Source organism: Lithobates pipiens, unplaced genomic scaffold (assembly GCF_037356315.1).
Source record: "Lithobates pipiens isolate NorthernLeopardFrog02 unplaced genomic scaffold, aLitPip1_a1.2 Scaffold_18, whole genome shotgun sequence".
In the NCBI taxonomy this organism is placed as follows: Eukaryota; Metazoa; Chordata; class Amphibia; order Anura; family Ranidae; genus Lithobates; species Lithobates pipiens.
Window position 1 is genome coordinate 615,077,269 of NW_027507758.1, and position 27,848 is coordinate 615,105,116.

The 27,848-nt window shown below is 45.8% G+C and overlaps 1 protein-coding gene across 1 annotated transcript in view; it reads left to right on the forward strand.

Annotated features, from left to right (window-relative positions):
* Nucleotides 1–27,848, forward strand: part of LOC143986835 (uncharacterized) — a 65,839-nt gene that overhangs the window by 32,264 nt on the left and 5,727 nt on the right. Inside the window, exons 6-8 of the mRNA XM_077485244.1 lie at nucleotides 3,537–3,686; nucleotides 18,501–18,650; nucleotides 27,610–27,759. Of these exons, the coding sequence (XP_077341370.1) occupies nucleotides 3,537–3,686; nucleotides 18,501–18,650; nucleotides 27,610–27,759 (450 nt within the window). The remainder of the gene's footprint in view (nucleotides 1–3,536; nucleotides 3,687–18,500; nucleotides 18,651–27,609; nucleotides 27,760–27,848) is intronic.

Consider the following 27,848-nt stretch of genomic DNA (forward strand, 5'->3'; position numbering starts at 1 on the left):
GAGGAATCATTGGTTTGTCTTTCCTCCTGATCGTCTGAGGGTAACACCTCATCCTGTGCCCACTCTTTCCCTTGCAAAGGGTCTAAAGTGGGGGAGGGAATCTAGCATGTTTCCTATCCATTTGAATAGAGGATGCGATTAAAGCCTCTAATCTTCCTTCCAGGCCTTGCAGGGTGGAGGAAAAGACATCTTCAGTCACGTATACAGGGGCTGAGATGTGAGAAGCAGTTGCACCATCAATTTGTTCCAATGGCTCACCCTGGCTTGCCATAATTGGTATTTCAGGAGAGGGTGACAGTTTGCGACTGGAATTCCTAATGCCTGGGGGTGAAACCTTTTGTTTTTTTGTTTTTTGTGGTGTCTTTTTTGGTATGCATAGTCCTAAGCACAAAAGCAGAGGTACTATTAAATTGCACTACTTGCTTAACATAGTCATGACAGATTGATGCCGCTATTAAGTTCAGCCTACTGCTGGGAATAAATGTCCTTCCTGTATCAGGAATGCCAGTTGCAGCTCTTACGTGCCCCACCACTCCTGTGACCCTGTGTGCAGCCTGATTGCTTCTCCTTGCTATCAACGGAGGAGAGACTGCTCCAGCTGGTTGTTAAGCCTTGCCGTGCGTCCTCGCCTAGGCCCCACCCCCTTTGAAAACCCGCCCCCTCCTTTCGTTTGAAAAAAAATGCGGCTTTCCGGTCCGCAGACTCAACAGAAGGGGGGTAGAGGCAGAGCCCTGTCACCAGCAGGCAAAGAAAACAACAGTCTGAGCAAACTTTGGGACCTCCGCACCCCCCGCAGTGGAGGGGTGATGCAAGGGGGTACACCACCGATGTTTCCCTAACCCTCTGGTCCCTTCAGGGGGGAGAAAAAAGCATTTTGAAGATCTCCTACCTGAGAGGAATCCCTCTGCACAAGCTGCTCCTGCCACACACAGACTGACATTGAGCTTTACAGTGAAGACAACAGATTAAAGCGGTAGTAACCCCTCCAATACTAACAATAAAATTACGGTACCACATTCATAAAGACAAGGTGTTTATAAATCGATTGATCGTTATATATGTATCTAAAAAAAATTCTTACTGTAGATAATCTTGATCTTGTAAACCGTTTTTCATCCTATAAGCCCGCGCCATCTCCACTGTGGTCTTCTGCGTCTGAATCTATTTGTATTTGCACCCACAGTTAATCCTTGTCTTCGTAATCCCACACGTGCGCACTACGATCAAAATATTCAAGCCTCTTCTTCCCTGTATCTCGCACATCTGTCTTTCCTTGATTCTGTGACGTGCAAGTCACATGTTAACCATGATGCTCTTAGGGAAGAATCTTGATGAAGCATCGCGGAATGTCGGGGCTGACGTCTACAACAGAAAATTACGCAGCCCCAACATAAACAATGAATTTTTCCGACAGGGCCTCGGCTTGCCGGAATGAACGAGGATACGGCGCATGCGCTTTACAAGTCTCCACTCTTCAAAATATCGCTAACTTGAAAAGGAAACATAGTAAAAATGACTACTGGCAATCGGTTTGTAATAATAATATGCAAAAAGACATGCAAAGTAATCATTTTGAGTATACAACGGCTTTAAGGTATGTGAATATACTCTCTCTAGTGGAGATTTTAAGGCATGACAACATTTTTTTCCCTTAAAGAAGAAAGCATCGATGGACTTTTTAGTTCCTAAGTTTCTTCCCTTACCTTATCCCCACTGCAAGATTTGCTGAATTAACAGTCAATCCAACCTTCACCCATCACGGTGGGCTGCGTTTAGCAAACCTTCAAGGACCGGGTCCCTTGGACCTGTAAAACGCACCCCGCCAGGAAAAGCTTTTAGGTAATGTAACATGACCAAAGCCCTGGGTCCCGGGGTCCAGCCCTGCAAAGAGAGGCGTTACAGGCAAAACCTTGTGCTTCGGATACGAGGCCCGGGTACCATCTACTTTGGCCGCAGTGGCACTTTGGATGGATCCAGTCTGTGGAGGCAGGGCCATCTTTAATATTGATTGGACCCTGGGCAAAACTTTTCTTGGGCCCCCTTCCATGCAGCTTCCCTCTCCACCTGCTGTGAGACATACAATAAATAGCAGCTAGACTCAAAATCAGTTTACTGAATCAGATCCGGCAGCTATTGCGATTGGTTGCCAGAGGTTACAGTGTATGATTACCGCTCACTGACTGGTTGCCAAAGGTACAGCACACATTATGGCTTACTGATTAGTTGCTAGAGGTACAGCACTTGATTTCTGCTTGTTGGTTGGTTGCTAGAGATTACTGTGGATATGACCTCAGGGGGGCATGATATACTGTACATATCAATGCCGCCAGTCACCGCTATTTACATATGAATTCCAGTAATTTACATGTAAACACAGGGTCTGCAGGTGAGTTAACTGAAAACAACAATAGGGCAGAGCTGGACAGCATTAGTAGCAGCACTTCACACTGAGATATTGGGACACAGCACAGGACTAAAACCTCAAGGAACGAGGGAATTTAAACCAGGATAGTTGTCAAGTATGAGTAAGCTGCTTTGGGCCCCACAACAATGACACCTGCCCCTTTTGCCCTGCCTTAAAAACGGCCCTGTGTGGAGGCTATTTAAATCCAGCATGGATCCCTCCTGGAGCTCCTCAGAGCACTTCTTCACTCGTGACCAACACCTTAGACACTGGCAAAAAAACTGATGTGCTCCTGGAAGGAGGAGGAGTTATATAGGGAGTGAATTTCCTGGATTCGGTATACCAGTGCCCATCACCTGAAGGTGCCCATATACTCATTAAGTTATTACTTAAGGGTCTGTGTCCCCTGATGTACGATAAAGAAAGTAACAAATGTATAGGAGGATGAAGGGGGGCAGAGGAGGAAGACAGGAACTTACCCTTGTGGGTGAAGTTCTGCTTTAGGCTCCCTTTACATGCCCCATTTTCACCTAACTCCCATGGCCAATAGAAAGCCAAATAAAGGCGTCACCCTGCCTTAATGGTTCTCCATAATGTAGAATAAAGACAAGTTTGTAGGAGTCAAACTGTGAGTGGATAACACCCTCGCTATGGTCTTGGGATGAGCAAAGACAAACTGGTGGAGGGGCTTAGAAGGAGAAGCAGAGACACAAACTACAGTGGTAACTGGTTTGTACTGGAAACCACACTGGACTGACTGGACCAGTCACTGGTAATGGATGGGAAATTGTGTGGGTGAGTAGCAAGAAATCCCTTTCCAGTAGGTTATGCCCAATGGTTGGATGGTGGCGGTGAACTCTCTTGGGGCTTGGGCTGCTACCTTTTCCGATTTGGCGTTACGGTCATTTCCGCATGTAGACTTGGAAAAGAAGGAAGGATCACCCGATGTCCAAAGAAATGCGAGTTTTAGATAGGCTTAAAGTGTTTGTAAAGACTCATTCTCAGTATAGACAGTTATTGCCTTGTTATATCCTGGAGGGCCGGGACTGATGTGAATGTACAATGTATCTGTAAAGAGCTAGGTAAATATAACTACCTGTAAAAATAATGATAAATGTGTTTTTTCCTGCAGTGGTAGTGAAACCGGGCACCTGTCCCGTGGTTAACACCCTTGTAGCATGTAAAGGCCCCATCCCCAGGAGATGTAATGGAGACTCGGATTGTCTCGGGAAAATGAAGTGCTGTGACGTCGGCTGTTCTTTTGGTTGCTCGGAACCCACCAGTAAGTGGATGACTATGATCAGATGTAAACATTGTTCAGATGTAAGATAGAGAGGGAGAAAGCAACATATTTATGAATATTTTTCAGACAGGAGATGGAAGTTCACACGACTGCATCAAAAACGCACCAAAAAACATGCATGCAGAAAAGCATCTAGAACACTGTTTATAAACATTTATAAACATTGTTTATAAACATTGATCATACAGGAGATAGAGAGATACAAAGTAACATTGTTTATAAACATTGATCACAAATTGTAATTATGTGCCTCTGTTAAACAGGGGCAGAAAAATTGGGCCTTGGGTGGTGGTGGTGGTGGTGGCGCCACAACGCTGTAACCCCTCACAGATACTCTTGGTGGGCACAGGAACGGGCCCTACTGTGAAATATTATATCAAAAATTGTAATTACATGCCCCTGTTAAACAGGAGCAGAAAAATTGGGCCTTGAGTTATGCTGCCACAACACTGTACCACCAGAAGTGTAGTAGAAACTGTACATACTGTATTAGATACAGTGCAGATGGGAGATAGTGATAGAAAGTAACATTGTTTATAAACATTGATCAGACAGGAATTAGAGAGATATACGAGTTTTAGGTTGGTTTAAAGTGGTTGTAAAGACTCAAAGGTTTATTTACCTTCATGCAGTCTAAAAAAAAACTTCTGTGTGCTGCAGCCCCCCAATACTTACCTGAGCCCGATCTTCCTCCAGCGCTGTGCACGGGGACCTCAGCTCACCTGGGTCTCTCCCTCCTCATGGGCTGAAACAGCAGTGGGAGCCATTGACTCCCGCTACTGTCAATCACAGCCAGTGAGCCAATGAGAAGAGAGCAGGGGCAGGGCAGATTATGTGATTAGATATACAGCGCTTTGGCTAAGGAGCAAGTCTGCTTGGGTACTCCTGTAGCAACCTGCTTGCTATGTGGGCACTAAACAGGAGGGAGGGACCAGGAATACCAGTGAGGGACCCAAGAAGAAGAAGACGATCGGTGGCTGCTGTGTGTAAAACCAATGCATAGAGCATATAAGTATAACATGTTTGTTATTTTTTTTAAATAAAAAAATGCCCTATTTATTACTTTAAAAGGCATTTATTGAAATTAGCATAATGTACATCAAACCAACGTGTTTCAGGGGAAAGGACTACCCCTTCTTCAGGGCTGTTACTACATGCTATTAGATGGGAAAGATTGCTGCCTCTGCAGCTACTGTATAGTCAGGACTCTGTCAGCCTGCTATCTGAAATCTTGCAATTAATATATCCAGTTGGGGAACCATTCCCATCTAATAGCATGCAGCAACAGTCCATAATGTATAAAGCCGGATACTCAGTGTACTCTTAATAAAGAAATTATTTTTGCGGCTACATGTAAAATGACAAAGCACCAGATATGCAATGTGTTCGGCTTATACAGCCTTCCTCATAGCATACCAACAACAGCCCTGAAGAAGGGGAGTGTTTTTCCCCCAAAACGCGTTGGCTTGATGTACATGTCGCTACTTTCAATAAACACCTTTTAAACTTACCTAAAGCTCGCATTTGTTTGGACATCGGGCGCTCCTTCCTTCTTTTCCAAGTCTACAAGCTACAGTGGGGAAGTCTCACAGCGGTAGGAGGAAACTCTGATATAAGAAGCAGCAGAGTCATTAAACCCAGTCGTGTCTACCCAAATCTGAAATACCATGTGTCCATTTTTCATGTAATAATGCTTCTATATGCAGGGCCCTCTTTAATATAGATTGGGCCCTGGGCAAAAATTTTCTTGGGCGCCCCCCCCCCATGCAATTTCCCTCTCCACCTACTCTGAAACATACAATAAATAGCAGTTAGACCTAAAATCAGTTTTCTGTATCAGATCAGGCAGCAATTGCGATTGGTTGCCAGCAGTTACAGCATATCATTACTGCGTACTGACTAGTTGCTAGAGGTTACAGCACACGTTGCGGCTCACTGATTAGTTGCTAGAGGTTACAGCACATCACCTCCTCACAGCAGGGGAGCATGATATACATAGGAATGCCACCTTTATTTACATATCAATGCCCCCAGCCGCAGCTATTTAGTTAGTATTGTCGTCGCTATTTACATATGAATGCTGGTTATTTATATGTAAACACAGGGCCTGCAGGTGAGTCACTTGCACACAACAATAGGGCAGAGCTGGGCAGCATTAGTACCAGCACTTCACACAGATATTAGGACACAGCACAGGAATAAAACTTCAAGGGACAAGGGAATTTAAACCTGGATAGTTGGCAAGTAGGGATGAGCCGAACACCCCCCGGTTCGGTTCGCACCAGAACTTTCGAAAGGACCCCAAATTCGTACGAACTTTAGAACCCCATTGAAGTCTATGGGACTCAAACGTTCGAAATTAAAAGTGCTAATTTTAACGGCTAATATGCAAGATACTGTCCTAAAAAGGGTTTGGGGACCTGGCTCCTGCCCCAGGGGACATGGGTCAATGCCTAAAATGTTTTTAAAAATGGCCGTTTTGGCGGGAGCACTGATTTTAATGACGATTAAAGTGAAAAAAAAAAGTGAATTATTCATTTAAATATGGTGCCTGAGGGGTGTCTGTAGTATGCCTGTGAAGTGCCACGTGTTTCCCGTGTTTAGAACAGTCCCTGCACAAAATGACATTAAACGGAAATAACATCATTGAAAACTGCTTGCGGTTTTAATGTTATATCTGGTTCCTGCAATATGGCTGAAAATCATTGAGAAAAATGGCATGGGTAGCCCTCCCTGCCCATTACCAGCCCCTTTGGGTCTTGTACGCATATTAAGGGGAACCCCGTACCCATATTAAAAAAAGGAAATGCATGTGGCCCCCAGGCCCTATATACTCAGAACAGCAGTATACAGGCGGTGCAAACAAGACAGGGACTGTGTAGGTTTGTTGTGTTAAGTTGAATATGTTTCTAATTTTCAACTGGTACATTTTTAAAGTGTAGCTCCAGTCAAAAAAACTATTTTTAAGCTTTTTGGAAAACATAGGGAAGGGTTATCACCCCTGTATAATTTGTTTTGTCGTCCATCTTTTTTTTTTATCTCACTTGCTGTTGTCTCCTTCCGTTTGCAAGTAGGAGATGTTTGTAAATTGGATGTTTGAAAGTAGGGGCCTGCCCTATATGCTCTGCAGAAATGGCGGAACAAGGTGTTGGTTTTGCCACAACATTGTAAGCTCTCAAAGTGACTCTTGGTGGGCGCTGGATCGCCCTGCTGTGAACGATTATATCAAGAATTGTAATTACATGCCATTGTTGAACAGTGGTAGAAAAATTGACCTTTGGTGGTTGTGGTGCTGGTGCCACAACACTATAAGTCCTCACAGTTACTCTGGGTGGGCACAGGAATGGGCCCTCCTGTGAAATATTATATCAAGAATTGTAATTACATGTCCCTGTTAAACAGGGGCAGAAAAATTGGGCCTTAGGCACTGGTGCTGGTGCCACAACACTGCAACCTCTCCCATATACTCTAGTTTTATTGCAGGAATTAGCCCTGCTGCAAAGCATTGCATCAAAAATTGTAATTAAACGCCCCTGTTAAACAGGGGCAGAAAAATTGGGCTTTAGGCACTGGTGCTGGTGCCACCACACTGCAACCTCTCCCATATACTCTAGTTTTATTGCAGGAATTATCCCTTCTGCAAAGCATTGCATCAAAAATTGTAATTAAACGCCCCTGTTAAACAGGGGCAGAAAAATTGGGCCTTAGGCACTGGTGCTGGTGCCACGACACTGAAACCTCTCCCATATACTCTAGTTTTATTGCAGGAATTAGCCCTGCTGCAAAGCATTGCATCAAAAATTGTAATTAAACGCCCCTGTTAAACAGGGGCAGAAAAATTGGGCCTTAGGCACTGGTGCTGGTGCCACGACACTGAAACCTCTCCCATATACTCTAGTTTTATTGCAGGAATTAGCCCTGCTGCGAAGCATTGCATCAAAAATTGTACTTAAACGCCCCTGTTAAACAGGGGCAGAAAAATTGGTCCTTAGGCACTGGTGCTGGTGCCACGACACTGCAACCTCTCCCATATACTCTAGTTTTATTGCAGGAATTAGCCCTGCTGCAAAGCATTGCATCAAAAATTGTAATTAAATGCCCCTGTTAAACAGGAGCAGAAAAATTGGGCCTTAGGCACTGGTGCTGGTGCCACGACACTGAAACCTCTCCCATATACTCTAGTTTTATTGCAGCAATTAGCCCTGCTGCAAAGAATTGCATCAAAAATTGTAATTAAATGCCCCTGTTAAACAGGTGCAGAAAAATTGGGCTTTAGGCACTGGTGCTAGTGCCACCACACTGCAACCTCTCCCATATACTCGAGTTTTATTGCAGGAATTAGCCCTGCTGCAAAGCATTGCATCAAAAATTGTAATTAAACGCCCCTGTTAAACAGGGGCAGAAAAATTGGGCTTTAGGCACTGGTGCCACGACACTGCAACCTCTCCCATATACTCTAGTTTTACTGCAGGAATTAGCCCTGCTGCAAAGCATTGCATCAAAAATTGTACTTAAACGCCCCTGTTAAACAGGGGCAGAAAAATTGGGCCTTAGGCACTGGTGCTGGTGCCACGACACTGCAACCTCTCCCATATACTCTAGTTTTATTGCAGGAATTAGCCCTGCTGCAAAGCATTGTATCAAAAATTGTAATTAAACGCCCCTGTTAAACAGGGGCAGAAAAATTGGGCCTTAGGCACTGGTGCTGGTGCCACCACACTGCAACCTCTCCCATATACTCTAGTTTTATTGCAGGAATTATCCCTGCTGCAAAGCATTGCATCAAAAATTGTAATTAAACGCCCCTGTTAAACATGGGCAGAAAAATTGGGCCTTAGGCACTGGTGCTGGTGCCACGACACTGAAACCTCTCCCATATACTCTAGTTTTATTGCAGGAATTAGCCCTGCTGCGAAGCATAGCATCAAAAATTGTACTTAAACGCCCCTGTTAAACAGGGGCAGAAAAATTGGTCCTTAGGCACTGGTGCTGGTGCCACGACACTGCAACCTCTCCCATATACTCTAGTTTTATTGCAGGAATTAGCCCTGCTGCAAAGCATTGCATCAAAAATTGTAATTAAACGCCCCTGTTAAACAGGGGCAGAAAAATTGGGCTTTAGGCACTGGTGCCACGACACTGCAACCTCTCCCATATACTCTAGTTTTACTGCAGGAATTAGCCCTGCTGCAAAGCATTGCATCAAAAATTGTACTTAAACGCCCCTGTTAAACAGGGGCAGAAAAATTGGGCCTTATGCACTGGTGCTGGTGCCACGACACTGAAACCTCTCCCATATACTCTAGTTTTATTGCAGCAATTAGCCCTGCTGCAAAGAATTGCATCAAAAATTGTAATTAAATGCCCCTGTTAAACAGGTGCAGAAAAATTGGGCTTTAGGCACTGGTGCTAGTGCCACCACACTGCAACCTCTCCCATATACTCGAGTTTTATTGCAGGAATTAGCCCTGCTGCAAAGCATTGCATCAAAAATTGTAATTAAACGCCCCTGTTAAACAGGGGCAGAAAAATTGGGCTTTAGGCACTGGTGCCACGACACTGCAACCTCTCCCATATACTCTAGTTTTACTGCAGGAATTAGCCCTGCTGCAAAGCATTGCATCAAAAATTGTACTTAAACGCCCCTGTTAAACAGGGGCAGAAAAATTGGGCCTTAGGCACTGGTGCTGGTGCCACGACACTGCAACCTCTCCCATATACTCTAGTTTTATTGCAGGAATTAGCCCTGCTGCAAAGCATTTTATCAAAAATTGTAATTAAACGCCCCTGTTAAACAGGGGCAGAAAAATTGGGCCTTAGGCACTGGTGCTGGTGCCACCACACTGCAACCTCTCCCATATACTCTAGTTTTATTGCAGGAATTATCCCTGCTGCAAAGCATTGCATCAAAAATTGTAATTAAACGCCCCTGTTAAACAGGGACAGAAAAATTGGGCTGATGGCATCACCCAGAACCAGAAATGTTCTTCCAACATATCAGCGGAGGAGGAAGAGGATAGACAATCAACATAACAGGACAGTCACTCACCATCAGCATAGGCAGTCTTGAAGGGATGTGATATTTCAAAAAAAATTATTCGGTTACATCAGCTTCAGGTGCTTGGTAGCTGTGGGTGATCCAAGACTGATTCATCTTGATGAAGGTCAGTCGATCAACTGATTCGGTGGACAGGCGCACCCTGTGATCGGTAACAAAGCCACCAGCAGCACTGAAGGTGCGTTCCGAAAGAATGCTTGATGCAGGACAGGCCAGTAGCTCAATTGCATACTGTGCCAGCTCTGGCCAGTGATCCATCCTCAAGACCCAGTAAGCCAGAGGATTTTCAGTGGGAAAGGTGTCCAAGTCTGACCTTGCCCCTAGGTATTCCTGCACCATGTAAATCAGACGCTGGCGATGGTTGCTGGAACCAATCATACCTTGGGGCTGCGGACTAAAAAATTGTCTGAAAGCATCAGGCCGCGTACACACGGGCGGATTGTCTGCCCAACTAAGTTCGTCAGACAATCCGACAGACAGTCCGTCCAACTTTTGAATGAACGGACTTGACCACACACGACGAACAGACTGTCCGCTGAAAGCTTGCGCGATGACGTGTACAGCACATACGACGGGACTAGAAATACGACGTCCAATTCACTGCAATGCAACCTTTCGCCGTGTAAATCCTTTCTGAGCATGCACCATACTTAGTCCGTCCAACTTGCCTACTCACGAGCGGACTGTCCGCTGAAACCAAGTTTGGACGGACAAAATTACGGAAATTCCGAAAGACTAAGTCCATCAGACTGTCCGCTGAAAAAGTCCGCTGAAGCCCACACACGAGCGGATTGTCCGCTGAAACACGTTTCAGCGGACTAAGTTGGGCAGACAATCCGCCCGTGTGTACGTGGCCTTAGTCAGACGGCCACCTTCTCCACCGCTCCTTCTGACCGATGCCTCAGCAACACGTTGTCCAGGACCAGGAGTTTGTAACCTCCCAGTCTCTGGGAACGCGTTGCACAGACCTTTCTGCAAGGCCTCCCGGAGATGTCTCATCCTCTGCTCCCTCTGCGATGGCAAGATAAGGTCGGCAACCTTACCCTTGTACCGTGGATCAAGGAGAGTGGCCAGCCAGTAATGGTCCCTCTCCTTGATCTGAAGAATACGAGGATCCTTCCGCAGGCTTTGCAGGATCAGGGAGGCCATGCAGCGTAGGTTAGCTGAGGCATTCGGTCCGGAGTCCTCTGGGTCACTAAGGACAACATGATCCGCAGCTACCTCCTCCCAGCCACGTACAAGTCCACGTGTTTCTTGGGACTGTAAATCATCCCTACAAGACTGCTGCTGCTGATGCTGAGTGCCAGCCTCCACCTCCATGCTGACACAATCATCCTCCTCCTCCTCTTCCTCCTCCTCATCCTCTTCCTGTGTGATGGGTGGCACAGCAGGAACACTGTCTGGATAAAGGGGGCCTTGAGAGGCAAGGAAGTCCTCCTCTTCCTGCCTCTGTTCTGCCTCAAGTGCCCTGTCCATTATTCCACGTAGCGTATGCTCCAAGAGGTGGACAAGAGGTACAGTGTCACTGATGCATGCACTGTCACTGCTCACCATCCTTGTGGCCTCCTCAAACGGTGACAGGACAGTGCATGCATCCCTGATCATGCCCCACTGGCATGGTGAGAAAAAACCAAGCTCCCCTGACCCTGTCCTGGTGCCGTAGTCGCACAGGTACTCATTGATGGCCCTCTGCTGCGTGTGCAGCCGCTGCAGCATGGCCAACGTTGAGTTCCACCTGGTGGGCATGTCACATATAAGGCGGTCAGCGGTAATATGCACCTTACCGCTGACCGCCCTGTCCAGCGAGGCAAGGACATTGCCTTCCACATGCCGGTAGAGAGCCAGAATCGCCTTCCGTGAGAAAAAGTGGCGTTTGGGGACCTGCCACTGAGGAACCGCACATTGTACAAACTCACGGAAGGGGGCTGAGTCTACCAACTGAAAAGGCAGCAGTTGAAGTGCTAGCAATTTAGCCAAGCTAGCATTCAACCGCTGGGCATGTGGATGGCTGGGAGTGAACTTCTTTCGCCGGTCCAGCAGCTGGGGCAGGGACATTTGCCTGCTATAATCAGACATGGGTGTACTGCTAGCAGAGTGCCTGGAAGCACTTGGCTGTGACACACCTAATTCTACACTTTCATTCCTCTCAGAGCAGGTTTCAGAGAGGACTGAAGGTCTAGTGGGGTTGGAGATGCCAGCTGATGAGGAGCAAGGAGAGGTCCGCTTTGTTCTTTGGTGTGGGTCTTTGAGGTACGCTTGCCAACGAGCTGCATGGCAAGTCAACATATGTCTGGTCAAGCATGTGGTGCCCAAGCGGCTGATGTTTTGGCCACGCGAGATACGCTTGAGACATATGTTGCAAATAGCAGCGGTGCGATCTGATGCACTCATCTCAAAAAAGGCCCACACCAAAGAACTTTTAGAATAACGTGCAGAGGCAGCGCCCTGCACAGGCGGAGCTCTGCGGTGTGATTCAGTCGGTGTGCTGCCCCTAAGCTGGCCCCCGGAGGGCATCCTGCCTCGTTGGACATGTTCCTCCTCCTCCTCTCTCCTACCAGGCACCCACGTGGAGTCAGTGCCCTCATCATCCCCTCCCTCTTCATCGCTGTAGCAAACCTGGCAGTATGCTGCAGCTTGTGGAACATGACTGCCAGATTGCTGTCCTTCTTGAGCATCCCCTCTCTCTGCGCTCACGCTACTGCCTTCCTCTAGCTGAGTGTCATCATCAGAGCCTACAAAACACTGGGCATCCTCCTGGAGCATGTACCCAACACTGTGCTCAAAGAGTTCAGGAGACTCCTCAGGAGGACGTGGTGGGTCTAGGGAAGGAGTCACTGATGATGACATTGAGAGGAGGGAAGACGATGCGTTGGCAGCTGCTTTGCTAGTACCCTGAGACTGGGTGAGAGAGGATGAGGAGGATGAAGAGGGCTTGGTCATCCACTCTACCAAGTCGTTGGCATGTTGCGGTTCAACATGTCCAGCTGCCAAAAAGAAGGACAAGCGTGTACCATGGCTGATGACAATGCACCGCGTCCACGACCAGCACTGTTGTCTCTAGACACAGAGCCTGCTTGCCCTCTTTTATCGGCTCGCGCCTGTCTGCCTCTCCTTGCTGGCCTTCCAGACATGGTAATGACCTGAAGGGAGTTGGGTAAAACAGCAGTTGGGTAGTGTATATTGTGCTGGAGGCACACAACACCCACTAACTCCTGCAGATGCCTTTATTATAGAACACCAGAGATAAAGGGGTATACTGTACTGGAGGCACACAACACCCACTAAGCCCTGCAGATGGCTCTATTAGAGAACAGCAATAAATGGTAGATACAGGTGTATATTGTGCTGGAGTCACACAACACCCACTAACTCCTGCAGATGCCTTTATTATAGAACACCAGAGATAAAGGGGTATACTGTAATTGAGTCACACAACACCCTTAAGCCCTGCAGATGGCTCTATTAGAGAACAGCAATAAAGGGTAGATACAGGTGTATATTGTGCTGGAGGCACAAAAAACCCACTAACTCCTGCAGATGCCTTTATTATAGAACGCCAGAGATAAAGGGGTATATACAGATGTATACTGTGCTGTTCTGGAGGCACACACAACTTCCAATAACTCCTGCAGATGGCAAGTGGGCTCAAATAGAGAAGAGCTATGTAGGTGGATATAGTGGTGTGTACTGGGTACAGAGCACGCAGACAGCACGCACAAGCTCCTAACACTACTGACTGCAAGCTCTATTATAAAAGATAGATCACTAGCTATATAGGTGAGGTGAATATAGCGGTGTATACTGCGGTCAGGGCAAGCAGACAACAACCACTACAGAAGAGCAAGATCGAAAATCTGCCGATAACGATTGGTGTGTACTGTGTTGAAGGTACACAGAACACCCACTAACTGCTTCAGACGCCAACACACTACACAAATATGACGGAAAATACTAATGCGCTCCACCTAACTAATTACTATATGTCTAAACAATGTATACTAAGGAAGCAGCCAGCACGAAATGGTGATCTCTACACCAGAATAAGATATATAAAATAAATAAAATGCGGCGCTGCCTAAAAAATATTTAAATACTAAAGTGCAATAACTAAACTGAATAATAGACTACAAGTGCAAAGGTGAATTTGTCTCACCTGCTGGCGGCCTTATATAGTGTGGGGCGTGTACTACACAGCCTGAGCTATGATTGGCCACAGGCATCCTGCCTGTGGCCAATCATGGCTCTCCTCGCTGCTGGCGCTGTGATTGGCCAAGCACGCGGGGTCACAGTGCATGCTTGGCCAATCATAAGCCACCAATGCACTGCGATGACGCAGTGCATTGTGGGCTGTGAGCGCCACACGAATTTGGTGCGAACAGCCCATAAGGTTCGGAATTCGCCGAACGGGCGAACAGCCGATTTTCGAGTCGAACGTATGTTCGTCTCGAACACGAAGCTCGTCCCTAGTAGAAAGGCAAGAATTCTGCCTATGATATACCTCCGAGGGTGCAAACCCTTGGATTCACACTAGGAAACATAAGCCCTCCAGACTCTATAATATATAGTCCTGGAAGCTGGCTTCCTTGCATTAATCAAGGTAGAGATAACTGACCCGGAAAGCCCACGTTTCTTCAGAATGTGGATTTCAATAGTCAAGTCGTTAAATTTAGCGTTGGAATATAGGATGGAATATCGCCTCCTGTGAGAGTAGGTCTGGCCATAGTAGGAGGGATCATGGACCCTCCACTGCCATCTTTACGATTTCTACATACCATGGCCTTCTGGGCCATGCTGGTGCAACCAGAATTACTGGCTTTCTTTCCCGCCTGATGCTGCAAAGAAGTCGAGGCAGCAACTGAATAGGGGGAAATGCATAGATCAGTGAGAACTGATCCCACGGGGACACCAACGCATCTGTTCCACATGCGAGTGGATCCCCATGTACTGGACACAAAGTTGACTAACTTCATGTTGAATCTGGATGCTAGAAGATCTACGTCCAGAGTCCTCCATCTTTGGCAAATAGCCCAAAGAATGTCAGGCTGAAGAGACCAAAAAAAGAGTACTTTTCCCACTAGAAATGTGGATGTATTTGTCCAAATCATCCTCAAATAGCCAATTCCCCATGAAAAGGGAACCCAGTCAGGAGCTTCAGCTGATCAATTTTTTAACCACAGGATTCTACGCATATGTACAAGCATAAGCATGAGGCAGAACGCCTGGTGAATAGAATCTTTAATGGCAAAGCATAATGCTTTTGGTAGTACGGCCAATTTCCGGGCTTGTTGTGCATGAACCTCTTTAAGGACCTGTCTAAATTGATCCTTTAGGTATTGACAGACGCCTATTGCGACTGCAGGCTGAGTAACGGCACCTGCCAAGGAAAAAGCTGATTTTAACAGGAATTCCAACCTTTTATCTGCTGGATCCTTACGCATTTGTGTATTGTCTACTGGACAAGTTAGACTTTTATTCACACTGGAAATCGCAGCGTTAACTGCTGGTATCCTGCATTTTTCGTTGAATTTCTCCTCCATGGGATAGAGAACTGAAAATGTCTTTGGAGAAAGAAAATGCTTATCCGGGTGATCCCATTCAGCGTAAATATGCTGTTCTAGTAATGCATGGACAGGAAATGCATGCAAAGGCTGTGAAGGTTTTAAAGAACCTATGGAAGAAACCGAGCTTTCAGCAGACTCCATTATGGGTAGCATGAAAGTAGAACGAACCATCTCCATAAGACATTGTATCAGCAATTTCTCAGATTGCGAGGCTGAAAAAGGTTAATCTACCATTGTTTTCTCAGCAAAGGAATCATCGGTTTGTCTTTCCTCCTGATCGCCTGAGGGTAACACCTCATCCTGTGCCCACTGTTCCCCTTGCAAAGGGTCTTAAGTGGGGGAGGGAATCTAGCATGTTTCCTATCCATTTGAATAGAGGATGCGATTAAAGCCTCTAATCTTCCTTCCTGGCCTTGCAGGGTGGAGGAAAAGACATCTTCAGTCACGTATACAGGGGCTGAGATGTGAGAAGCAGTTGCACCATCAATTTGTTCCAATGGCTCACCCTGGCTGGCCATAATTGGTATTTCAGGAGAGGGTGACAGTTTGCGACTGGAATTCCTAATGCCTGGGGGTGAAACCCTTAGTTTTTTTGTTTTTTGTGGTGTCTTTTTTGGTACGCATAGTCCTAAGCACAAAAGCAGAGGTACTATTAAATTACACTACTTGCTTAACATAGTCATGACAGATTGATGCCGTTATTAAGTTCAGCCTACTGCTGGGAATAAATGTCCTTCCTGTATCAAGAATGCCAGTTGCAGCCCTTACGTGCCCCACCGCTCCTGTGTCCCTGTGTGCAGCCTGATTGCTTCTCCTCGCTATCAACAGAGGAGAGACTGCTCCAGCTGGTTGTTAAGCCTTGCCGTGCGTCCTCGCCTAGGCCCCACCCCCTTTGAAAACCCGCCCCCCTCCTTTCGTTTGAAAAAAAAATGCGGCTTTCCGGTCCGCAGATTCAACAGAAGGTGGGTAGAGGCAGAGCCCTGTCACCAGCATGCAAAGAAAACAGTCTGAGCAAACTTCGGGACCTCCGCACCCCCCGCAGTGGGGGGAGGGGTGATGCCAGGGGGTACACCGCCGATGTTTCCCTAACCCTCTGGTCCCTTCAGGGGGGAGAAAGAAGCATTTTGAAGATCTCCTACCTGAGAGGAATCCCTCTGCACAAGCTGCTGCCGCCACACACAGACTGACATTGAGCTTTACAGTGAAGACAACAGATTAAAGCGGTAGAAACCCCTCCAATACTAACATTATAATTACGGTACCACATTCATAAAGACAAGGTGTTTATAAATCGATTGATCATAATATATGTATCTAAATTTTTTTCTTACTGTAGCTAATCTTGATCTTGTAAACCGTTTTTCATCCTATAAGCCGGCGCCATCTCCACTGTGGTCTTCTGCATCTGAATCTATTTATATTTCCGCCCACAGTTCATCCTTGTCTCCGTAATCCCACCCGTGCGCACTACGATCAAAATATTCAAGCCTCTTCTTCCCTGTATCTCCCACATCTGTCTTTCCTTGATTCTGTGACGTGCAAGTCACATGTTAACCATGATGCTCTTAGGGAAGAATCTTGACGAAGCATCGCGGGATGTCGGGGCTGACGTCTACAACAGAAAATTACGCAGCCCCAACATAAACAATGAATTTTTCCGACAGGGCCTCGGCTTGCCGGGAATGAACGAGGATACGGCGCATGCGCTTTACACGTCTCCACTCTTCAAAATATCGCTAATTTGAAAAGGAAACATAGTAAAAATGACTACTGGCAATCGGTTTGTAATAATAATATGCAAAAAGACATGCAAAGTGATCATTTTGAGTATACAACCGCTTTAAGGTATGTGCATATACTCTCTCTAGTGAAGATTTTAAGGCATGGCAACATTTTTTCCCTTAAAGAAGAAAGCATCGATGGACTTTTTAGTTCCTAAGTTTCTTCCCTTACCTTATCCCCACCGCAGGATTTGCTGAATTAACAGTCAATCCAACCTTCACCCATCACGGTGGGCTGCGTTTAGCAAACCTTCAAGGACCGGGTCCCTTGGACCTGTAAAAAGCACCCCACCAGGAAAAACTTTTAGGTAATGTAACATGACCAAAACCCTGGGTCCCGAGGTCCAGCCCTGCAAAGAGAGGCGTTACAGGCAAAACCTTGTGCTTCGGATACAAGGCCCGGGTACCATCTACTTTAGCCGCAGTGGCACTTTGGATGGATCTGGTCTGTGGAGGCTATTTAAATCCAGCATGGATCCCTCCTGGAGCTCCTCAGAGCACTTCTTCACTCGTGACCAACACCTTAGACACTGGCAAAAAAACTGATGTGCTCCTGGAAGGAGGAGGGGATATATAGGGAGTGAATTTCCTGGATTGGGTATACCAGTACCCATCACCTGAAGGTGCCCATATACTCATTAAGTTATTACTTAAGGCTTTGTGTCCCCTGATGTACAATAAAGAAAGTGCCAAATGTATAGGAGGATGAAGGGGGGCAGAGGAGGAAGACAGGAACTTACCCTTGTGGGTGAAGTTCTGCTTTAGGCTCCCTTTACATGTCCCATTTGTACCTAACTCCCATGGCCAAAAGAAAGCCAAATAAAGGTGTCACCCGGCCCTTAATGGTTCTCCATAATGTAGAATAAAGACAAGTTTGTAGGAGTCAAACTGTGAGTGGATAACACCCTCGCTATGGTCTTGGGATGAGCAAAGACAAACTGGTGGAGGGGCTTAGAAGGAGAAGCAGAGACACAAGCTACAGTGGTAACTGGTTTGTGGTGGAAAGCGCACTGGACTGACTGGACCAGTTACTGGTAATGGATGGGAAATTGTGTGGGTGATTAGCAAGAAATCCCTTTTTTTTAGGTTATTCCCAATAGTGGATGGTGGCGGTGAACTCTCTTGGGGCTTGAGCTGCTACCATTTCCGATTCGGCTTTACGGTCATTTCCGCATGTAGATTTGGAAAAGAAGGAAAGAGCACCCGATGTCCAAAGAAATGCGAGTTTTAGGTAGACTTAAAGTGTTTGTAAAGACTCATTCTCAGTATAGACAGTTATTGCCTTGTTATATCCTGGAGGGCCGGGACTGATGTGAATGTACAATGTATCTGTAAAGCGCTAGGTAAATATAAGTACCTGTAAAAATAATGATAAATGTGTTTTTTCCTGCAGTGGTAGTGAAACCGGGCACCTGTCCTCCGGTTATCCCCTTTTTACCATGTAAAGGCCCCATCCCCAGGAGATGTAATGGAGACTCGGATTGTCTTGGGAAAATGAAGTGCTGTAGCGTCGGCTGTTCTGTTGGTTGCTTGAAACCCACCAGTAAGTGGATGACTGTGATCAGATGTAAACATTATTCAGATGTAAGATAGAGAGAGAGAAAGCAACATATTTATGAATATTTTTCAGACAGGAGATTGAAGTTCACACGACTGCATCAAAAACGCACCAAAAACATGCATGCAGAAAAGCATCTAGAACACTGTTTATAAACATTTATAAACATTGTTTATAAACATTGATCATACAGGAGATAGAAAGATACAAAGTAACATTGTTTATAAACATTGATCACAAATTGTAATTATGTGCCTCTGTTAAACATGGGCAGAAAAATTGGGCCTTCGTTGGTGGTGGTGGTGGCGCCACAACGCTGTTACCCCTCACAGATACTCTTGGTGGGCACAGGAACGGGCCCTGCTGTGAAATATTATGTCAAAAATTGTAATTACATGCCCCTGTTAAACAGGAGCAGAAAAATTGGGCCTTGAGTTATGGTGCCACAACACTGTACCACCAGAAGTGTAGTAGAAACTGTACATACTGTATTAGATACAGTGCAGATGGGAGATAGTGATAGAAAGTAACATTGTTTATAAACATTGATCAGACAGGAATTAGAGAGATATACGAGTTTTAGGTAGGTTTAAAGTGGGTGTAAAGACTCAAAGGTTTATTTACCTTCATGCAGTCTAAAAAAACCTTCTGTGTGCTGCAGCCCCCCAATACTTACCTGAGCCCAATCTTCCTCCAGTGCTGTGCACGGGGACCTCAGCTCACCTGGGTCTCTCCCTCCTCATGGGCTGAAACAGCAGTGGGAGCCATTGACTCCCGCTACTGTCAATCACAGCCAGTGAGCCAATGAGAAGAGAGCAGGGGCAGGGCAGATTATGTGATTAGATATACAGCGCTTTGGCTCAGGAGCGAGTCTGCTTGGGTACTCCTGTAGCAACCTGCTTGCTATGTGGGCACTAAACAGGAGGGAGGGACCAGGAATACCAGTGAGGGACCCAAGAAGAAGAAGACGATCGGTGGCTGCTGTGTGTAAAACCAATGCATAGAGCATATAAATATAACATGTTTGTTATTTTTTTTTAATAAAAAAAATTCCTTATTTATTACTTTAAACGACATTTATTGAAATTAGCATCATGTACATAAAGCCAACGTGTTTCAGGGGAAAGGACTACCCCTTCTTCAGGGCTGTTACTGCATGCTATTAGATGGGAAAGATTGTTGCCTCTACAGCTACTGTATAGTCAGGACTCGGTCAGCCTGCTATCTGAAATCTTGCAATTAATATATCCAGTTTGGGAACCATTCCCATGTAATAGCATGCAGCAACCATCCATAATGTATAAAGCCGGATACTCAGTGTCCTCTTAATAAAGAAATTATTTTTGCGGCTACATGTAAAATGACAAAGCACCAGATATGCAATGTGTTCGGCTTATACAGCCTTTCTCATAGCATACCAACAACAGCCCTGAAGAAGGGGAGTCATTTTACCCGAAACGTCCAAAAAGTCACCCCTCCTGCCTCCAAAGACACCCTTTTAATCATATAATACAACTTTTTTAACAAGTTGGTTGCAGGAGAAGATTAAAAAAAAGACTATGACAGAAAAAGGTGCACATCATTTGTAAGTCCTCTTTATTCAGAATGACAGAGAAGGGGTAAGTGTGAGGTATATGTAGCCAATCCACACTTACCACACTGACAACCATTACCCAGATACCTCCCTTCCTCTTCAAGAGCAGGAAGTAAAAAAAATAAGTGTATATTTCTTGGTTTGCACAAAAGTTATAGCGTCTACAATATAGGGGATATATTTATGCCATTTTTATTATTCTTTTTTTTTTTACTAGTAATGGCGGTGATCAAGGATTTTTGGTGGGACTGCGACATTACGGCAGACAGATCAGACACTTTTTTGGGACCAGTGATATTTATACAACAATCGGAGCTAAAAATAGCCACTGATTACTGCATAACTGTCACGGGCAGGGAAGGGGTTAACACTAGGGGGTGATCAAGGGGTTAAGTTTTCCCTGGGAGGTATTTCTAACTATGGGGAGAGGGGACTGACGGAAGAGGAGAGAGATTGCTGTTCCTGATCACTAGGAACAGCATATCTCTCTCTACTTCCCTAACAGTACGGGGATCCATCTGTTTACATTGACAGATTCCCGTTCTGGCTCCCAAAGGGGCGATCACGGGTCGCTGGCGGACACTGCGATCTGACCAGAAGTGGAGGAATGGATACTTGTCAAAATCAGGTACTCGTCCGCCCCCCCCCCCCCCCAAAAAAAAAATAGAATTTTTATAACGGCTTATCTGTAAAATCCTTTTCTTGGAGTACATCATGGGACACAGAGCCTTAAGTAATAACTTAATGGGTATATAAGAATCTTCAGGTGATGGACACTGGTATACCCAATCCAGGAAGTTCACTCCCTATATATCCCCTCCTCCTTCCAGGAGCACATCAGTTTTTGTAGCAAAGCAATATACTTAAACCCCAAAAAGAGGGGAGGGACCTCTGTGTCCCATGATATACTCAAAGAAAAGGATTTTTACAGATAAGCTGTTATAAAAATCCTATTTTCTTTATCATACATGATAGGACACCAAGCCTTAAGTAATAACTTAATGGGACGTCCCATAGCAATGCTATTTGAGGGGAGGGAGACACAACTCACAGGGTACACCCAGACCTGAGGACCTATACTGCTGCCTGCAGCACACTGCGCCCGAAGGCGATATCTCATACCTCCTTACATCCACTTGATAAAACTTGGTGAATATATGTACCGGAGCCCAAGTTGCGGCCTTACAGATCTGAGCCATGGAGGCCTGGTGACGCACTGCCCAAGAAGCACTAACCGCCCTGGTAGAGTGCACTTTGACTTGGAAAGGGGGAATCTTGTCCCTTAAATTATAAGTCTGAATTATAACTTTCCGAATCCACTTAGTGACAGTGTACTTCGATGCTGCCTGGCCTTTCTTAGGACCCTCTGCCAGAATAAATAAGACATCAGTCTTTCTAATCTGAGCAGTTGTCTTTAAATAGATTTTTACTGCTCTCACCACATCAAGACAATGTAGTGACTTCTCTTCCCTGGAACATGGTTTTGGGAAAAATTATGGCAGGACAATATCTTGGTTCAGGTGAAAATCTGAAACCACTTTTGGCAAAAAGTCTGGACGAGGGCGTAACACCACTCTGTCCTCATGAACAATCAAGTATGTCTCTTTACAAGAAAGAGCAGCCAATTCCGAAAAACCCTCCTTGCTGAGGATATAGCAACCAAAAATACCAACTTCCTTGTCAGAAGGACTAAGAGAATATGTTGTATCGGTTCAAATGGCTGTTTTTGTAACACTGACAAAACTAAGTTCAAATCCCAAAGGTTCAAATGAGGTTTGACTGGCGGATTAAGCCACATCACCCCTTGCATAAAACCCCGGACTGAAGAATGTGTAGCAAGCGGTCTTTGAAATAAGACCGATAAAGCTGAGATTTGGCCCTTAATAGTACTCAAGGCCAACTTCATCTCTACCCCTAATTGTAGAAAGGCAAGAATTCTGCCTATGATATACCTCCGAGGGTGCAAACCCTTGGATTCACACTAGGAAACATAAGCCCTCCAGACTCTATAATATATAGTCCTGGAAGCTGGCTTCCTTGCACTAATCAAGGTAGAGATAACTGACCCGGAAAGCCCAGGTTTCTTCAGAATGTGGATTTCAATAGTCAAGTCGTTAAATTTAGCGTTGGAATATAGGATGGAATATCGCCTCCTGTGAGAGTAGGTCTGGCCATAGTAGGAGGGATCATGGACCCTCCACTGCCATCTTTACGATTTCTACATACCATGGCCTTCTGGGCCATGCTGGTGCTACCAGAATTACTGGCTTTCTTTCCAGCCTGATGCTGCAAAGAAGTCGAGGCAGCAACTGAATAGGGGGAAATGCATAGATCAGTGAGAACTGATCCCACGGGGACACCAACGCATCTGTTCCACATGCGAGTGGATCCCTTGTACTGGACACAAAGTTGACTAACTTCATGTTGAATCTGGATGCTAGAAGATCTACGTCCAGAGTCCTCCATCTTTGGCAAATAGCCCAAAGAATGTCAGGCTGAAGAGACCAAAAAAAGAGTACTTTTCCCACTAGAAATTTGGATGTATTTGTCCAAATCATCCCCAAATAGCCAATTTCCATGAAAAGGGAACACAGTCAGGAGCTTCAGCTGATAAATTTTTTAACCACAGGATTCTACGCATATGTACAAGCATAAGCATAAGGCAGGACGCCTGGTGAATAGAATCTTTAATGGCAAAGCATAATGCTTTTGGTAGTACGGCCAATTTCCGGGCTTGTTGTGCATGAACCTCTTTAAGGACCTGTCTAAATTGATCCTTTAGGGATTGACAGACGCCTATTGCGACTGCAGGCTGAGTAACGGCACCTGCCAAGGAAAAAGCAGATTTTAACAGGAATTCCAACCTTTTATCTGCTGGATCCTTAAGCATTTGTGTATTGTCTACTGGACAAGTTAGACTTTTATTCACACTGGAAATCGCAGCGTCAACTGCTGGTACCTTGCATTTTTCGACGAATTTCTCCTCCATGGGATAGAGAACTGAAAATCTCTTTGGAGAAAGAAAATGCTTATCCGGGTGATCCCATTCAGCGTAAATATGCTGTTCTAGTAATGCATGGACAGGAAATGCATGCAAAGGCTTTAAAGGTTTTAAAGAACCTATGGAAGAAACCGAGCTTTCAGCAGACTCCATTAGGGGTAGCATGAAAGTAGAACGAACCATCTCCATAAGACATTGTATCAGCAATTTCTCAGATTGCGAGGCTGAAAAAGGTTAATCTACTATTGTTTTCTCAGCAAAGGAATCATCGGTTTGTCTTTCCTCCTGATCGCCTGAGGGTAACACCTCATCCTGTGCCCACTGTTCCCCTTGCAAAGGGTATAAAGTGGGGGAGGGGATCTAGCATGTTTCCTATCCATTTGAATATAGGATGCGATTAAAGCCTCTAATCTTCCTTCCTGGCCTTGCAGGGTGGAGGAAAAGACATCTTCAGTCACGTATACAGGGGCTGAGATGTGAGAAGCAGTTGCACCATCAATTTGTTCCAATGGCTCACCCTGGCTGGCCATAATTGGTATTTCAGGAGAGGATGACAGTGTGCCACTGGAATTCCTAATGCCTGGGGGTGAAACCTTTAGTTTTTTTGTTTTTTTGTGGTGTCTTTTTTGGTACGCATAGTCCTAAGCACAAAAGCAGAGGTACTATTAAATTGCACTACTTGCTTAACATAGTCATGACAGATTGATGCCGCTATTAAGTTCAGCCTACTGCTGGGAATAAATGTCCTTCCTGTATCAGGAATGCCAGTTGCAGCCCTTACGTGCCCCACCGCTCCTGTGTCCCTGTGTGCAGCCTGATTGCTTCTCCTCGCTATCAACGGAGGAGAGACTGCTCCAGCTGGTTGTTAAGCCTTGCCGTGCGTCCTCGCCTAGGCCCCACCCCCTTTGAAAACCCGCCCCCCTCCTTTCGTTTGAAAAGAACGGGCGGCTTTCGGGTCCGCAGACTCAACAGAAGAGGGGGAGAGGCAGAGCACTGTCACCAGCAGGCAAAGAAAACAGTCTGAGCAAACTTCGGGACCTCCGCACCCCCCGCAGTGGGGGGAGGGGTGATGCCAGGGGGTACACCGCCGATGTTTCCCTAACCCTCTGGTCCCTTCAGGGGGGAGAAAGAAGCATTTTGAAGATCTCCTACCTGAGAGGAATCCCTCCCCACAAGCTGCTGCCGCCACACACAGACTGACATTGAGCTTTACAGTGAAGACAACAGATTAAAGTGGTAGAAACCCCTCCAATACTAACATTATAATTACGGTACCACATTCATAAAGACAAGGTGTTTATAAATCGATTGATCATAATATATGTATCTAAATTTTTTTCTTACTGTAGATAATCTTGATCTTGTAAACCGTTTTTCATCCTATAAGCCGGCGCCATCTCCACTGTGGTCTTCTGCGTCTGAATCTATTTATATTTCCGCCCACAGTTCATCCTTGCCTCCGTAATCCCACACGTGCGCACTACGATCAAAATATTCAAGCCTCTTCTTCCCTGTATCTCGCACATCTGTCTTTCCTTGATTCTGTGACGTGCAAGTCACATGTTAACCATGATGCTCTTAGGGAAGAATCTTGACGAAGCATCGCGGGATGTCGGGGCTGACGTCTACAACAGAAAATTACGCAGCCCCAACATAAACAATGAATTTTTCCGACAGGGCCTCGGCTTGCCGGAATGAACGAGGATACGGCGCATGCGCTTTACACGTCTCCACTCTTCAAAATATCACTAACTTGAAAAGGAAACATAGTAAAAATGACTACTGGCAATCGGTTTGTAATAATTATACGCAAAAAGACATGCAAAGTGATAATTTTGAGTATACAACCGCTTTAAGGTATGTGCATATACTCTCTCTAGTGGAGATTTTAAGGCATGACAACATTTTTTCCCTTAAAGAAGAAAGCATTGATGAACTTTTTAGTTCCTAAGTTTCTTCCCTTACCTTATCCCCACCGCAAGATTTGCTGAATTAACAGTCACTCCAACCTTCACCCATCACGGTGGGCTGCGTTTAGCAAACCTTCAAGGACCGGGTCCCTTGGACCTGTAAAAAGCACCCCACCAGGAAAAGCTTTTAGGTAATGTAACATGACCAAAGCCCTGGGTCCCGGGGTCCAGCCCTGCAAAGAGAGGCGTTACAGGCAAAACCTTGTGCTTCGGATACAAGGCCCGGGTACCATCTACTTTGGCCCCCGTGGCACTTTGGATGGATCCGGTCTGTGGAGGCTATTTAAATCCAGCATGGATCCCTCCTGGAGCTCCTCAGAGCACTTCTTCTGTTTCAATATGTTTATTGAGAATTTTTGAATAAACATTAATAAACAAGAGATTACAATCAACTCCTTGTGAGCCCTCGCAGGGGCCACTAATCATGAATACAAACCCAAAGGGCTAACCATAACAATATATTTCTAGTAAACTCAAGATAAGGAAGGGAGATGAGCAAGAGATGGAATCTAAACTGGTTCAGTACCAAACAACTCGTTCCTTTATCATTTCCTGCGAGTAAGCCCTGTTCCTACTACCCCCGTCCATGGGTGGCAGCAGTTTTTATTAGCAATGGGAGGGATTACTAAGGAGAGTGAAGAGAGATAGGGAACAGAAGAAAGAAGGGTAAAGAGAAAAAAAGGGGGAGGATAGGAAGGGGGGAAGCTCGGGCTCGGACGCCCCGCCAGGGGAATTTAGACCAAGCCCAGGCATGCCGCTTGGAGCGTGGGGAACTCATAAGAGATCCACGGCTCCCAGATCTTTAGAAATTTAGCATGAGAATCATGGACAATACTGGACATACGTTCCTGAAGTAACATAGCAGTCATGCGTGTCTTAACCCCTTGAAAATCTACCCGTTGTGACTTCCAGGCTTGGGCAATGGCCCGCTTGGCCGCTATAAACAGATAGGTAGCCAGCTTCTGTTGAGGGCCGCGCAGGCCAGGAACCGGGCAATGTAGGAGAGCTAGCCTAGCATCCCTTCGAATCGTTAGATGAAAGAGTGTCTGCAGTAAGCCAAAAATCCTAGACCAGAACCCCACCAACCTTGGGCAAGCCCACCATGTGTGCATGACATCACCTCGCTGTCCACAGTTGCGGAAGCATCTGTCAGTACTCCCAGGGAATGCCCGAGCCGTGCGGGCAGGTACCCAATACCATCGGAACATTACTTTATATGCGGCCTCTAGGGTATTTGTGTTGAACGAGCATTTGGCGACCGTGTGCCAGGCTCTGTTCCAATCCTCTGGGTCTACTGGGGCCTGAAGGTCCTTTTCCCATTGAGTCATATAAGAGAGGGGTGCCGATGGCGGGCGACCAGTCAGGGAGGCATAAATGGCCGAAATGAGGCCCGGGGACCCTGGGGAGTGATGGCGTGTATGTTCAAAAAAAGTTTTTTGGAAGGGATAGGTGGACGTGCATCGCAATGCTACAATCTCAGAGCACTTCTTCCTCTCGTGACCAACACCTTAGACACTGGCAAAAAAACTGATGTGCTCCTGGAAGGAGGAGGGGATATATAGGGAGTGAATTTCCTGGATTCGGTATACCAGTGTCCATCACCTGAAGGTGCCCATATACTCATTAAGTTATTACTTAAGGCTCTGTGTCCCCTGATGTACGATAAAGAAAGTAACAAATGTATAGGAGGATGAAGGGGGGCAGAGGAGGAAGACAGGAACTTACCCTTGTGGGTGAAGTTCTGCTTTAGGCTCCCTTTACATGTCCCATTTTTACCTAACTCCCATGGCCAATAGAAAGCCAAATAAAATGTGCCACCCCGCCCTTAATGGTTCTCCATAATGGAGAATAAAGACACATTTGTAGGAGTCAAACTGTGAGTGGATAACACCCTCGCTATGGTCTTGGGATGAGCAAAGACAAACTGGTGGAGGGGCTTAGAAGGAGAAGCAGAGACACAAGCTACAGTGGTAACTGGTTTGTGCTGGAGAGCGCACTGGACTGACTGGATCAGTCACTGGTAATGGATGGGAAATTGTGTGGGTGAATAGGAAGAAATCCCTTTCCAGTAGGTTATGCCCAATGGTGGATGGTGGCGGCGAACTCTCTTGGGGCTTGGGCTGCTACCTTTTCCAATTCGGCTTTACGGTCATTTCCGCTTGTAGATTTGGAAAAGAAGGAAAGAGCACCCGATGTCCAAAGAAATGCGAGTTTTATGTAGGTTTAAAGTGTTTGTAAAGACTCATTCTCAGTATAGACAGTTATTGCCTTGTTATATCCTGGAGGGCCGGGACTGATGTGAATGTACAATGTCTCTGTAAAGCGCTAGGTAAATATAACTACCTGTAAAAATAATGATAAATGTGTTTTTTCCTGCAGTGGTAGTGAAACCGGGCACCTGTCCCGTGGTTAACACCTTTGTAGATTGTAAGCTCCCCATCCCCAGGAGATGTATTGGAGACTCGGATTGTCTCGGGAAAATGAAGTGCTGTGATGTCGGCTGTGCTGCTGGTTGCTTGGAACCCACCAGTAAGTGGATGACTGTGATCAGATGTAAACATTACTCAGATGTAAGATAGAGAGGGAGAAAGCAACATATTTATGAATATTTTTCAGAC